General features: G+C 35.8%; 2 protein-coding genes across 3 annotated transcripts in view; one reads left to right on the forward strand and one right to left on the reverse strand.

Annotated features, from left to right (window-relative positions):
- The first annotated feature begins 1,440 nt into the window (after nucleotides 1-1,440).
- On the forward strand, nucleotides 1,441-3,142 carry LOC107691472 (G protein pathway suppressor 2-like). Its single transcript, XM_016490079.1, has 4 exons — nucleotides 1,441-1,548; nucleotides 1,738-1,814; nucleotides 1,953-2,048; nucleotides 2,972-3,142. The coding sequence occupies exons 1-4, from the start codon at nucleotides 1,494-1,496 to the stop codon at nucleotides 3,062-3,064; spliced, it is 321 nt and encodes a 106-aa protein (XP_016345565.1). The 5' UTR covers nucleotides 1,441-1,493; the 3' UTR covers nucleotides 3,065-3,142.
- A 2,726-nt stretch (nucleotides 3,143-5,868) lies between these two features.
- The window catches only part of LOC107691471 (eukaryotic translation initiation factor 5A-1-like), a 35,914-nt gene continuing 25,900 nt past the window's right edge, over nucleotides 5,869-15,882 (reverse strand). For both annotated transcript variants that reach the window (XM_016490078.1, XM_016490077.1), the window contains exons 5-6: nucleotides 7,364-7,436; nucleotides 5,869-6,605 (exon numbers count right to left, since the gene is read on the reverse strand). In XM_016490078.1, coding sequence (XP_016345564.1) covers nucleotides 7,374-7,436 — 63 coding nt within the window. In that variant the 3' untranslated portion in view covers nucleotides 5,869-6,605; nucleotides 7,364-7,373. The remainder of the gene's footprint in view (nucleotides 6,606-7,363; nucleotides 7,437-15,882) is intronic.

Genomic DNA, 15,882 nt, shown 5'->3' on the forward strand with positions numbered 1-15,882 from the left:
GGCGCTGTTCCCAACTTTGGCATTGCCCCTCAGATCATGGTGTTGATGAAGTGTACCAAGATTTGTTTTAATTGATCAATCAAGTGATGGCTTCTAGTTCTAACATTGTTAGCTTGGCATTGAAAATGGTCAACATGTGACCGAAACGTTTGCCTTGTTTTTATTCAGTAAATTGTTCATATTACTTTCATCTCGCTTGTGACTTTTTGATGTTTGAGTGTGCAGACTTTTTTCAAGCTCTTCACTTTTTGGGTATCTTTGTTATTACAAATAAGGACAGATGCAAAAAAAATTAAAATAAAAAAAAAACAGTAGAACAAATATAAGAAAGAAACAAATAATGCATTACCTTTTTCATTTTACACATAACAAAAGCATTCAAGTAAGAAAAACAAATAATCAAATGTAAAAATCCCTTTAGTGTGTTCATTACAAATAAATTGATTATTAAAACTATAAAAGCAGTTCAATCAAGACCGGCGAACGATTGCCTTTTCTTTTATTGTTAGATTAACATTGAGGCGGCCTATATTGACCTACTGTAATGCACGGATCTAATATAATGTTACACATCAGATGTTTTTTTCCCCAACAGTTCCCCAAACATTCACTTAAGACATAACAGATTATGTTTGCGTGAATACTTAAATACTGTATTTCTGAGTATATGTATATATTTATCGGGATCACGCAGTCGGAAGCGCCTTTATGCACGCGCTTCGGATGACAGTCAGCGTGAGAAGCGAGCGGAGAAAAGGTACTCCTCTCAGAAAACGTACAAATAAAGATACTTTTAGATGTTTAATTGCTATTTGGAGCACTGGTAGCATGTGTGCGCTGTCTACTGAATGTAAACCACGCTGATTACGTTGATTACATTCTGGGTACTCTCCAAAATGGCGGAAGACGGTAACTCGGGGAGAAGAATTGTTGAATAAATTATGTTGTTATTGTTAGATTAACATTGAGGCGGCCTATATTGACCTACTGTAATGCACGGATCTAATATAATGTTACACATCAGATGTTTTTTTCCCCAACAGTTCCCCAAACATTCACTTAAGACATAACAGATTATGTTTGCGTGAATACTTAAATACTGTATTTCTGAGTATATGTATATATTTATCGGGATCACGCAGTCGGAAGCGCCTTTATGCACGCGCTTCGGATGACAGTCAGCGTGAGAAGCGAGCGGAGAAAAGGTACTCCTCTCAGAAAACGTACAAATAAAGGTAATTAAACATATAAAATTATTATTTGGAGCATTGGGATCGCTAGACGAGGGCTTAATGAACTCATTTTTGTGAAAATTTTTCACTTTTCATTGCCTGTAGCTCAAAATTAGCCTGTGCGCATTCCGACTGATTTTGCCAGCACTGGTCACAATTGGTGATTTGCCCTCCTGGGTCACAATAAAACTTAATTATCTGTCTTTATTCTCAACTTCACATTTTCTGTCTTTCTGTGTAGGGGCATCACCATTCCAGAGCATGCCATTCCTGCCTCAGGGTTATGCTGTCCACAGCCATTTCACCACCCAGCCAGGTAAGGAAGCCACCTTACATTTTTTTTTCATAACATTCATCACACTGATATTAATAGGGCTTTTTCTAAAACATTTCAGCTTCACTTTAAATCTCTTCTGGCCAGAGATATGTCATACAGATTAGTATTGTGCTATTTTATGTCAACAATCGATCCATCATTCCTTCTTTCCTCGTATGAACTTCACAGGATTCATCCCTAGTGCTAGTATCTCCCTTCAGAAACAGCTTGAACATGCTAATCAGCGGTCTGGCTTTACTGACTCGGTAAGTACTCACTGAGACTCATTTGTTAAATATTGGGAAGCAAGCTTCAACGTCCATGAGAAAATGTATTGTTTTCATGCATGTGCTACAGATGGTTGTGGCTGGGTAGTACTTATTTGTGTGTATTGTCATTAATAGGCTGCCCTTAGACCCATACATCCACAGGCTTTGCATGAGAGTACAACTGGTCTGATGCCCACTCCATCCATGGTTATCCAGATCCCTGCTGCCAAGGTGAGCTCACTAACCTGCATTGAACCTTTCTAAATGCTCATTATGGATAAAAATGTGTTCAACATGGACCCTTTATCTTGATAATGGGTGTTTAAGAATTTTCTCTTTAAACAATTCTGTTTGTTCTGATTTATCAATTCTTGTTTTGCATGCTGAGTGCGACAGTGCACTAGATACAGTGGGTACGGAAAGTATTCAGACCCCCTTAAATTTTTCACTCTTTGTTATATTGCAGCCATTTGCTAAAATCATTTAAGTTAATTTTTTTCCTCATTAATGTACACACAGCACCCCATATTGACAGAAAAACACAGAATTGTTGACATTTTTGCAGATTTATTAAAAAAGAAAAACTGAAATATCACATGGTCCTAAGTATTCAGACCCTTTGCTGTGACACTCATATATTTAACTCAGGTGCTGTCCATTTCTTCTGATCATCCTTGAGATGGTTCTACACCTTCATTTGAGTCCAGCTGTGTTTGATTATACTGATTGGACTTGATTAGGAAAGCGAAAAATTTAAGGGGGTCTGAATACGTTCCGTACCCACTGTATATATAATGAGAATACAAAATAAGACACATTTGTAAAAACACAGATGCTGTGGAAAAACAAAGTGATACAATATCTAGTCAAAGATCTAAGTGCCTGTACATTGTTGGTTGCTACTTTAAACAATTTCACTTTTTTTTTTTTTTTTTTTTTTTTTAGAAAAAATACTTTAAATAATTTTATCATCTTCATTTGAACCTTAAATCTACACCTCTTCTTTTGTTTTCTCAATATTAAAGATGTTATTTGTTAATTAAAAATATGGTAGATTTGGTGGGGATAAAGCATTTTTCTTTTTCATTTTATTCATGACAGTCCAATTACTAGGTTTTATATAAACTAGATTGACTTTATTTATTATGTTTTAGGCTTCATTCCAGAATTCTTCTCAGCCAGCATCATGGCATGCCATCCTCCCTCACACTGGACAGAGATTCTTCCACCATGGAAAACCACATTAACTACTAAAAGTATGATCTTGACAAGGTGCCAGGCTACAGAAAAGTATTTTCTGAGGCTCACCTTAGAAGAGAGCTGAAACCCACTTAAATGTTTTTTTTTTTTTTAACATTGTAATAAATGTGGTGACGTAATTTCAACTGAAACAGGAAGCCAGGGCGGGACATCAAACAGCCCCGCCCCCTTTTTAAATTAGCCAATAGCGTTTTGTTTGTATCTGCACGGGTCAGAGCCGTTGAGCTCGGTAAAGCCGCATTTGACAGCCACATTCTAATAGATTACCCCCTAGAATCAATATGAATCTCTTAGTAAAACAAAATAGTGATCATAATCATGCTGAGGCTGTTTGGTTTAGAAGTGTTTAATATATGCCGACTCGCGCATATGATCCGCTCCGAGCGATCGCGTCTCTGGACCGGAGCCAAAGTCCGGATCAGACTGTGTGCGCTGCCGCGGTTCGCGTGAAACAACGTGAAACCAGACCTCATTTTCCCCAATAGAAAGCATATTTACACTGTCTGAATCGTTCCCTATCGCCTACATTGTACACTACGTGCCATTCACTGTACAGGAAATACTACACTATGAACAAGCGACAACTCTCAGCCGCAGCTTCAGCATCTATTTATAGTGTAGGGGGCGGGCGCTTCGGCTTCTAGAGAGCGTTTGAAACCCCCAACTGCTCCCGATGTGATGTCAAAAAAAATCGTTGAGCCGCTTTGGCGGAAGTGACGAACTAAAAGCTTTGAATGCTTATATCTTCTAAATGCGAATTTTGTCACTGTTTTGGAGCACACTGCCTTATAGATAAGCTTAAGACTAACATATTGATACTAACATCCCAAAATCCTCATGGGGACTTTAACCTTAGTGAGGCAAACATATAGCGACACAAAATTAACGCATGAGATTGATTAGATAGTAAAAGTATACAAATATACGCCAAAGAAAGCAATCAAGCCTTTTTTTTTTACTAAATTAATCTACACAAGTCGCGCTTAATGTCATAACCAATTATGTGTGTTGAGATACCTAGTATGAAAATAAATGTAGCCTGATTTGCATAGGCGGAGGGTGAACCAACTCCAGGGTAAGGCTAAAAGCTAAATGTATTAAACATAGATTACAATTGAATAAAAACGTTAGAAATTTATAATTATATAACGCTTCCTTTCCACAGTTATTCAAACAGCGAATAAATTATATATAGAACGTGACATTATCACTAACATTGATCTATCGTGAGTTTAAGAAATCTCAAAAAAACAACAATATCGTTATAATCACTGAAGCTGTATACACTGTGAAATGAATCTCTTATTTACATTGTAGGTACATCTGCGCTTTGTTGTTTATGATGAGATTCGCAAGAGTCCGGAATTCAGTCAGCGAACGCGCCCGCTCTCAACAAAACTGATCTGTTTAAACGATGACTCATCTGAACGCCTCTGATGGCCATTGCATTCCTAAGCTCAACAAAATTGTGTGTGATTGGTTCAAATGCGCAACACTGTAAAAACGCCTAAAATGAAATACGGTGCAACATGAGCAGATCTTAATTTAATGCCGCAATCGACACTGTCTATTCATATTCACTTTGTTAGCAACAGACGTAATAGATTTAATTTATTTGTGCAGGGGCATTTTTGTCCAATTTAGTGCCATTTTTGCCCCAACTCCGCATGGCCACACGCTCCGCCTATGCTGATTTGGTTATATGTCTTTTCTTATTTAACCATAATCATGATATTGTAACTGTGGTGTCTTGCTCACTTTTCCGTGAACAGCCGTGCATAAATCAAAACTAGGACTAATGAAATTCAATAATAACGGCAATCGCATTTAACAGTAAAGGCTTAGGCTATATTTGAATGTTCTTTTCATTTATGAAGAATTCTAATCGTGTGTATGATGCACATTTGTTCAAAAGCCTGGCAGAGTGATCACAAGATCAAGATGCTAGGCAAAAGTGTTGTGTTGTTTACAGAAAGGATGCGCGTTCTCATCTTTTTTTTCCTGTTAATTATCATGTTGCGCTGCATGTCTGTTTTTCTTCAAAGCACCAACTAAGAATGCCTAATGTTGGTTTGATTGCTTGTGTTACATGATAAAATAAATAATCTTGCTTACCTTATGTAATAGATTTAATGCGAGTGCGGTTCGGGTCGCGACTCGCGGTCTTTATGTCAAACGGTTCTGGTCTGGTACAGAATTAAATTAGTGCTGCTGTCAGATAATGGGTCGGGTGTTCTGTTAAGTACTGCTGGTGCACGTTTACCAAACAGGACCCGTGCAGGCTTTAAACTGCTTTGCGTCTCTCCGTCAGATAACCCCATGTGCGTGATGCGCCATTACAGGCTATTTCCCTAAACCTCCACACAGCTGGTATATTTTTCCGCCAAGTCAAGTCAAGTCAAGTCACCTTTATTTATATAGCGCTTTTAACAATACAGATTGTGTCAAAGCAACTGAACAGCATTAATTAGGAAAATAGTGTCAATAATGCAAAATGACAATAGTAAACACAAATTTTTCAGTTAAAGACAGTTCATCATTCACATTCATCATATTTTTCCGCCAAGTGGTGAGAACGTAATGATTACGAAAACGATTATTTATTTTTGATAATTATTATTTTATTTCAGTTAGTTTTTCAATAACTGTTGTTAGTTTAGTGTAGTTTTTCAATTATTTTGACGTTTTTATTTTATTTCAGTTTACGAAATAGTTTTTTCTTCGATCGTTTTAGTCTTTGTTTTAGTTTACGAAAATAGCCTTGATGCTGGCTTCCTCTGTGTTATCAGTCTCATTGGGGGAGAGGGTCTTACTGAATCATCCATCTATATACACCAGGTTGTGTGATATTGTCACCCCCTGCCAAGGGTATTTTGCTTTAAGCTACTGGAAGATAAACGGGAAGTTAAGCAGACCACTTGGTCCTGTAGTGAAGACACACAACTGTATATGCCTTTGTATCTGTCCTTTACAGGAGATTCTGCACTTTTTTTCCTCCCATTTGCACTATAATTGCTCATAAAATTAACCACATAACAGAACTATAGCTGTTTACAGCTATAGCCATTTACCATTGTGATTTAAGTTAGCAAAGAACATATGAGGGGTAGTTATCTTAAAAAAAAAAAAAAAAAGTGACAAAATAAAAACAGACACTCATGCTAGTAAAGACAGTTATGAGGTGCCCTCCCTCACCCTTCCAAAAAAAATAAAAATAAAAATAACACCTTTTCCCACCCCAGCCATCCATCACTACGGTACTTCTGCCCACTGTTCATACATCCATTTCTGTTTTTTTTTTATTTTTTGTATGTAACTTTTGTTTTTGAAAAAAAAACAAAAAATTGGTTGGAACATTATTATTAAATTTATTTTCTAGTTTTTAACACGCACATGGGCTATTAAAACACACACACACACACTGAAAAAGAGAGAAATAAAGAAAGAATGAGAAAGAAAAAAGGAGGGAGGATAGCATTTCTGAGGTCTAATTCTCTCATATCCAGGTCCAATGCATCTTGTCAACCCCTGAAAGGAAGAAAGAAGTACAGGCAGGAGTGAGTGAAGAAGGGGTGATAAAAGTAACATAAGCAAGGAGGTAGAAATAAAAATAGGGAAAAAAAGAAGGTAAAGGTAAGTCCATATCCACAACACACAAATAGTAGGAGGAAAGCTGGTACAAGTCAAATCTTCAGTCAAAAATGTATGACTGTTCAAAACAGGTTTTATATAAATGTAGATAGACCGTCTACAAAAATAAATGGGCTCTCCATTACTAAAAAGAGTCTGAAATACTTGCTTGGATATCTGTTCATTTTGAAGCCCAAAGTCAAAGTGCACAATAAGCCACTACGCAATCACTTTATGACTCTCCCATTAACTCAAAACTAAAACAATTCTATTTACAACTTAGTCACTGCTTTTACATACCAGATACATCGAACACTGTAGCAGTCCTACATCTGTGATACACAAAAGTGCCAGTGTGCAAACAGTAAAGTATACTATGTAAAGTGGGCATACTTTGTAAAACCTTGTTTAAAACCTTTTTTATACATTATTAAAGATCCTGGGTCGATTACTGGGCACTGATTGCATCCAGGACAAAAATAAATAATAATAATAATAATAATAATATTAATAATAATACGGTGTTTGTTTTATTGTTTAAAGTAAAAGTAAACATTTGAATAAGTGCTTTGCTGCAAGCACACTGGTGAGGCACAGTTGCTCAGGGCCTAGTTAGCAGGTGAGCATGCGCACACAGCCGTAAGAGCTCCATATACCTGCTGTGTTTTATTTAGCCATGGCTTTGATGGCTACTGCAGCCTCCTCATTCATAGCAGACAGGACAGTGATCTGCAAAGAAATAAGAAATTACTAGGGATGTCCCGATCAGGTTTTTTGTGCCCCCGATCCGAGTCATTGAATATTGAGTATTTGCTGATACCGAGTCCCAATCCGACTTGTATATTCCTATAGGAACGAATGTTTGGTGCACACTTCAAGTGCATTAGAGTTATTAAATTCAATCCAATGTTTACAGAGTTGTGCAGAAAGTAAAAGTAATATATGTATGATGTATATATATTTCAAGATACACTCTCTCTCTCTGTGTGTGTGTGTATATATATATATATATATATATATATATAAACAAACATACAAATTAAACAAATTAAAATATATATATATATATATATATATATATATATATATATATATATGCACACACTGTATACAGACATTGGCAGATGTACTGTAAACGTTACAATGGTAGACATTGTGGTCACAATTATGAATATGGGACTACTTGATATAAACGTCTTGTATTTTATATGTATAATAAGCAGAGTAATTGCAACAAAGTGAAGATAAGGTTAGAAAGCATGTAGCTCGCGGTGTCAGAACGCCAGTCTGTTAGTCAAGTCCGAATCAAGACTCAACCCATAGCAACACGTTATAACAACGACGTCTCCGACGGCAGATAAAAGTAGTTACAAAAGCACTTACAAAAGTGCACATCAAATACACTGAACACAGAAGCTCAAACGTGTGTGACGCTCTAGAACAGACCTCAATGTTTTTCCCGCGTCATACATGCACATTTGACTGATTTGAGCGTCTATGGCATTATTTCACATTAAATCACATGCCTTAATAAAATAAAAATGCAGTGTATTACATATTGCTTTGAAATGTTATTACTTATGAATATAAACTGTTAATACAGAAATAAATTTCTGATATGCTGCACAAATCTGAGATTGCGGCATCTCGTAACAGCACTTCAGGTGGCACCTCTAGCAGCCAAGGACTTTCTCCGACAGCTGCCGCTACAGCGGCATCTCCAGCAGCCATGGAGTTCTTATTTTAAAAACTAAATTTCAACAAAATAGCATACCACAGGACTGTCATTTGTAAGCATTTATCATAAATTTTGTTAATACAGTAGTGAGTTTCTGAGAACTTTCATCATATTTGGAGAACTTTCATCATATTCTCCCTTCCAGCTGTGCAGTTTTTCAAGGGCTTTGATTTGTTTTTCTTTATCCATGGAAAGGACACTGGGAACATGTGAAGCATCAAACTTTGTGTTGCGGCACCAGTCAGCTGCAGCTATGGTGTCTCTCAAAATAATGTTTTCCTTCAGTAAAGAATAAAACATGGTCAAAGTATTTAGTGTATTACTTATGTTATAAACTAATGCTTTAAAGTTGTAGAGCATTTACATTGCATCATTAATAAATGCTCTTTGTAACAAAGAAGAATGTCTATCAAGATTTGTCATTTAACATCTTAAAGACACATTTGTATAGCTATTACATTATAAGCCATTAGTTATTTTAATTAAAATTTATAACAATATGGCCATGCTTTTAGTGAGTTTATAATGCATTACTTACATTTCTCAAAATGTAAAAATCGTTATAAAATTTTTAAGAGAGAAAGTCCGTTACTGGAGATGCCGCTGTAGCGGCAGCTGTCGGAGAAAGTCCTTGACTGCTAGAGGTGCCATCTGAAGTGCCACTACTCTTATCAGAAATTTCTATATTAACAGTTTATTTTCATAAGTAATAACATTTCAAAGCAATATGTAATACACTGTATTTGTATTTTATTAAGGCATGTGATTTACTAATTTCGTTGGCACTGAAACATAACTGTGATATTGACACACTTATTGCTGGAGATAGCCTATATATTTATATAGCCTATACACACACACAACAATTTCAGCTTTCTCTTATGTAGTGATGCATCAAAACTTTATTAACAAAATGTATGATAAATGCTTACAAATGACAGTCCTGTGGTGTTTAAAATAAAAAGTATTATATCAAATTATGTAATTGGCCAGCTGCATGCGCTGCTGAAGAAAGTACCTGGCTGCTGGAGATGCCGCCGGAAGTGCCGCTGCGAGATGCCAATGCCACATTTTGTGCCAGCCCTCTCTCGATTTCCTTTGCCCTCGCACAAAACGTGACGCACACTTTCAGATATATGCTGCTCTCACCCAAAGGGTGTGTACGCGCACTTAAAACGTGTCCGTTGCAATCACAAATCTCTCCTCTCGCTCAAAGTGTGCATGCTCAAACTGTCCTGTGCACTCACAAATCTTTCCGTGCTCTTGCACTAGAAATTAATTATTTTCGCACCTGGAATAACAGTCAAAAAAAACACGACTGACTGATGAAAATGCTACGTGAAATCTAATTGGCTGAGAGGGAACTGCACCTGGCATTCTTTTGACAATAAAAGATGGATCTTTAATTTTGTTACAATTTAATATTTAGTCATATTAATCAAAAGTATATTAGAAATGGCTAGGAATGGGGTGCTTGGATGATTTGTACATATAAATAACCAATTTTACAGTAACTTACTGGCAGCTGGATGCCAGTAAATTACTGTAAAAATGTTTACAGTATTATTACTGTAATTGCATTTACAGTACAATAATGTCTTTACTGTATTTTATTTACAGTATTATTACCGTATTTTCATTTACAGTATCAGTACTGTAGTTTATTTTCATTTAGTTTAATCATTTTTTACCTGTAAAAATCCAATTGTAGTACTGCACTGTAAACCATTATTTTTACCATCCTAGCCCCCCAAAAATCACAATAACTCATGAGCTTTAGTTCTGATAATATTATTTTTAATTGTTGAACATTTTCTTTTTAAAAGTACAAATTACAAATCTTGACCTCTCAGATGCACTAGCTTAAAAAAGGGCATCACCACAGTCCCCTGGGGACTTTGTATCATCAAACATACACATACTGAAAAGCAAAAATTAGCAAGTACACTACCAGACAAAAGTTTTTGAACAGTAAGATTTTTAATGTTTTTAAAGTCTCTTCTGCTCACCAAGCCTGCATTTATTTTGATCCAAAATACAGCAAAAGCAGTAATATTGTGATATATTTTTACTACTAAAAATAACTGCTTTCTATTTGAATATGTTAAAATGTAATTTATTTCTGTGATCAAAGCTGAATTTTCAGCATCATCACTCCAGTCTTCAGTGTCACATAATCCTTCAGAAATCATTCTAATATGCTGATAAATAATCCTTCAAAATCATTCTAATATGCTGATAAACATTTTTCGATATTATTATCAATATTTAAAACATTCGAGTAAATTTTTTCAGGATTCTTTGATGAATAGAAGGATCCAAAAATCAGCATTTATCTGAAATAAAAAGCTTTTGTAACATTATACACTATACCATTCAAAAGCTTGGAGTCAGTATCATTTTGAGAAAGAAATGATATAAATTAATATTTTTATTTAGCAAGGATGGAATATTAGAATGATTTTTGAAGGATCGTGTGACTGGAGTAATGATGCTAAAAGTTCAGCTTTGAACACAGGAATAAATGATATTTTAAAATATATTCAAATACAAAACAGTTATTTTAAATAGTAATTCAGTCATTTTGACAGTAAAAGTTGACAAGCTCTCCGATGAGAAACAGCAGGATGGGATTCAGGCTGCACCCTCTTTCCAAAATTCCACCTGATCTGTGACTTTCAATGCATTTGGTGCCACAAATGTTGACCGTCTGAATGAACCTGCAAGCACAAGGAAAACAACATTATTTTTCAAAGCAGTGTTTACAGAATTTGCCTCAACTGTCAAACTTGTTGGTGCTGTATGCACTTTGACGTTAATAAAAACTTTATATATTACATCTGAACACACCTACAAGGAAGGTACATAATTAGTTGATAATCCATCTCATTCAAATTATTAAAGCTCCATTTTTTACAATGCATTCTCAATCAATAGAGCAAAGTGCTGAAATAATGGGTTTGATTCCCAGGGCAGTTCTACGGTGAGTGGATATCCGGGGCTTAGCCCAGAAACATTATTGCATGTTTCAGAATACACGGGATACACTTCAAATAAAATAGGCTATGCTGAAAAGTTACATTGGCTAAGTGGCTTAATTTTTTATTTTTAAAGAGAGAAGTATAATTGACTATAATTTGCACTTACAAATTGCATAAATAATATTACAGTGTTTCCCACAGACTTGCACTCTATTTGTGGGGGCATATATATGCAAATTAATTCTCTGTCAGCAGGTGGCGCTGTTGGTAGAGATCGAGGTTTCCCCGGTAAGGCTGTACACAAAGGATGGGTTACGAGTCCGACTCTCTAACCATTAGGCCACGACTTCCCTCTACATGTCAGGTCACTTTTAAATAAAATAGGCTATGCTGAAAAGTTACATTGGCTAAGTGGCTTAATTTTTTATTTTTAAAGAGACAGTTTAAGTCGACTGTTTTAAGTCGTTCAAAACAGGTAAATTAATTCTGTAATGAAACACTGCTGTGTGAAGAGATGCACAACATGGCTTTTTTTTTTAGAACCGTTTTTGCGAAATAGAGCGAAAAGACAATATTTTCTTCACAATTTAAATCACTTATTATTTTAATATTAGCTATTCTTAATATTAACTTCTTGTTTATTGAATTTTGTTGCCCTGACTCTTAGTTAAGCCTGCCACAGACCAGGCTAAATGCTAACCAATCTGTTCATATAATCATTCTAAATGCGTGTGTGTGTGTCCAAGAAAGTCTGTGCATATAATAGGCCTACTTAATCTATATTTGATGCTATACAGTAACAATAATCTAATTTTGACAGATAGTGAGATTGGTATTATGAATTTATAGGCTACAGTAAGTTAAAGATACCTGAAGCAGCTGCATTTTGCAGTTTAAGTGCTGGTTTAATATAAATAATTTGAATGTGCATGAAAACTCAATCTTGAGGTGCATAAGACACTAATAAAAACATTTGGGGCTTCAGCCCCCTTAACCCACCACTAGCTCCACCCCCGTTAGACTCCCAGGGAATTAATAACTTAATAAAATGTGTACTTTAAATACAATGTAACTTCCTTTGGACAAAAGCATCTGGCAAATTCATAAATGTAAATGCAATGTAAAACAAAATGTATTTTGTGTTACCTAATTCTGCATTTCTGTAAAATGGACAGCTGGCTGTATGATGATTCTGCCTCTCATAGTCAGGATTCTGTTTTTGCTTGGAGAAATCTCCTGTAACAGACAGAGTCACAACATCATTTTTGTGTTACTGTAGTTTATGATCAGAAAAAAACTGCCGTACAGTAACAATTTACATTTGAATAAAATAAACATTTGTAATATTTATCAGCAAAACTTGCTATATTAATATATTGCTAGCATGTTCCTCTCTTTAAAAAGTCAATCTGTTCTGTGAGTTAGTGGAGAACAGCAGCTAGTGGCTACTTTGGCTAATTTAGTAACATTAGTTAAGTTGATGGAAGCTCACCTGTTGTTAGCACCGCTACGACGGCAATCACAGGAAAAGACTCCAATACACCTCCGATGCAGACAACATGACCACAAACTTGAAAATAAAATACAAAAGATGTTCTTAACAGTGGTGTTTCTTAACTCAGTTTTGTTAGCTCGCTGTTTTATGTTAACGTTACGTCTGTAGCGTCTGAACCAATCAGACACACCATTTTTCATTTGATTTAACAAATCAATTATTCATTAGATTAACAAACGTTCACAGACCCCTCACCCAATAAACATACTGGGTGCCAAGTTGTCTGTGAACAGGGCCCAGGACCCTGGTTACCATGGCAACCCTGACACCAGATACATTTACGACCTAATGGAATGCGAGTCTGTCACTGAATTTAGGGACCGTCTCTAAAGTTACATACGACATTGGTACACACTTTCTGACTTAAATAGCATTTGAAGAGAATTACCTTACTTGCGATAAAGAGGCAGAGTAAAGATGACAACTTACTATGCTTCTCTTTGTTCAGCTAAGTTAGTTAACTTCGGCTAACTGACATTATTAACATAACGTTACCAGTTGATGTTATCATCGATACTATGGCATTCACAAGAAGAGGATCCAAAATACACCTCCGACATCCAGACTAGAAATCTGAAAATAACAAACAATAGAAGTACTAGAAAATACTGTTTAAAATCTCCACTGAAACAGTGGGTTTGCCTAACGCCTCAGTATTTCACGTGAATTCGCTGTTAAGGTTAAATAACGACTCACCATAACTTACTCAACCAGTCGATGTTATCAGCCTTTTGGTGGCATTCCGGCCGTCAGTCAGAAAAAAAGGGCTCCAACTCCCGACATGAAAAATGACACGATGAATAATGTTAGTTTGCTGTTAACAAGTGAAAACATCTTAAAATATCGCAGTTTTGCATAAAACAGAAATAATATACTAACCTTTCGTCGAGTTAACGGTGCATTTAAAATATAGCAGTTTTGCATAAAACAGAAATAATATACTAACCTTTTTGTCGAGTTAACGGTGTTTCTCTTGTCCTTTTATGGCCAGATTGGCCACTTCAACCAGTCAAAAAAGAAATCTCCCTTGCCATTGGTCAGTTTTTCGCGGGCAAGTTCACTACTGTAAATTGATTTACAGTAGTGAGGAAATACAGTAGTGACCGTATATTTTCCCATAATCCTTTGCTGTTTACAGTAAAATACTGTATACACATTTTACAGTATCTTACTGTACATATTACAGTAAAATACTGTTCAAATTACAAAAATCCATTACAGTGTAGTTTGTCTAACTGGTTGGTTAAGCCCCTCTAGGGATGTAACGCTTCACCGCAAGCCAGTTGAAAATCGATACAAATATGTGACGATTCAAATCGGTTGAGATGTTAAACGAATCGCGATACAGTTGGGGGTAGGAGTTTATATGAATGTATCTCTGAGGGGTACTGACCGTCTTTAAGTGAGTGAGTGAAGTGACGTGTGGCCAAGTATGGTGACCCATACTCGGAATTTGTGCTCTGCATTTACCCCATACCAGTAGGGCTGCACGATATTGGAAAAAACTCACATTGCGATATTTTGTATTTCTGCGATATATATTGCGATATGAAAAAACAAAAAAACACCAGATGACTTGAAAAGCTCTATTTGGAAAAAAATAATCAATGATTGGGGTGATTCTGTAGGTGAGTAAATCAGCATAGAACAATAAACAAATTACAAACATACATAAATATAATAGAACAAAGATATAAATGAAATAAACAGTGCTTTATATTTTTCCAGAAAGTCTAACAGTATTCAGGTATACTTGTTGAATACTCAAATGTAAAATAACACTGCATAGTCTTCACTGTATAAATTAAATCTAATAAAGGTGTTAAAGCTACAAAAGTGATTTTTCTCTATGTGCTTTGTTGTTTGATTAACATTCGTGACACAGAAAGCCTTAGGAACATTAAACTGCTGTGAACCAATATACTGTTACACATCCATTTTCTTTATCAATTGTTTACCTTCAGCTAAGCCATGAGCAACCGTGTTTACAAGGATACTTGCAGAGACATGCATTTTGGCATTTCAGGCACAAATAGACACAGAAGTGAACGGAATTCAGAGTTCATGTGCATCTGCGTGGCTCTCACCGTGTCTACACCGGACGCGAGCGGCGCAGCGCGACAAAATACAATAGAACCCATTATAATCAGTGATGCTGTCTACACTGAAATAATGACATGTAAAATAACACTGCATAGTCTTCACTGCATAAATTAAATCTAATAAATCTGTGTTTAAGCTACAAAAGTGATTTTTCTCTGTGTTTTGCTATTTGATTAACATTCAAGACAGAAAACCTTAGGAACATTAAACTGCTGTGAAGCAATATACTGTTACACATCCATTTTCTTTCTCAGTTGTTTACCTTCACCTAAGACATAAGCAACCATGTTTACAAGCAGGGGCGTCATGCACTCATGATTTTTGAGGGGGCACGTGGGGGGGGGGGGCATGCTTGTCATGTGACACACAGCAGCCACGATAGCACTGTATAACTGATATAGGCTTATGTTTTATTTTAAATTTAATTAATTACTCCAATCAATGAAAATACTTTGTCAATAACTGTTGCCAATAACAATTCACTATTTAAAATTGTAGCTAAATTATACTTTTAAAAACAGGAGCTAATTAGGACTGCAATATTATGACATAAATCGCTATTGTCGATTATTGCTCTTGATATTGTCATAATGATTATTAATGTTGATTAATAGAATACATATAAAGACTTTTTTGTGTTTTGTGTCTGCATTTTGGGGAAATGGCTCGTCATGTATTCTGGCTCTGGCTGCACAGACAAACATAGTTAGTCTAGTCTTCAGTCTAGCTCTCTAAAACTCCCGTTAAAATCACTGAAGCTGTTTACACTGTGAAATGAATATCTTACATATCTTACTT

Source organism: Sinocyclocheilus anshuiensis, unplaced genomic scaffold, assembly GCF_001515605.1.
Source record: "Sinocyclocheilus anshuiensis isolate Anshui unplaced genomic scaffold, SAMN03320099.WGS_v1.1 scaffold514, whole genome shotgun sequence".
In the NCBI taxonomy this organism is placed as follows: Eukaryota; Metazoa; Chordata; class Actinopteri; order Cypriniformes; family Cyprinidae; genus Sinocyclocheilus; species Sinocyclocheilus anshuiensis.

Excerpts from the sequence above, each read along its gene's own strand:
- LOC107691472 (XM_016490079.1), top strand. The coding sequence starts at position 1,494 with ATGCCATTCCTGCCTCAGGGTTATGCTGTCCACAGCCATTTCACCACC. Across the intron at positions 1,815-1,952 it reads GGTCTGGCTTTACTGACTCG|GCTGCCCTTAGACCCATACA; the intron begins GTAAGTACTCAC and ends TGTCATTAATAG. Across the intron at positions 2,049-2,971 it reads TCCAGATCCCTGCTGCCAAG|GCTTCATTCCAGAATTCTTC; the intron begins GTGAGCTCACTA and ends ATTATGTTTTAG.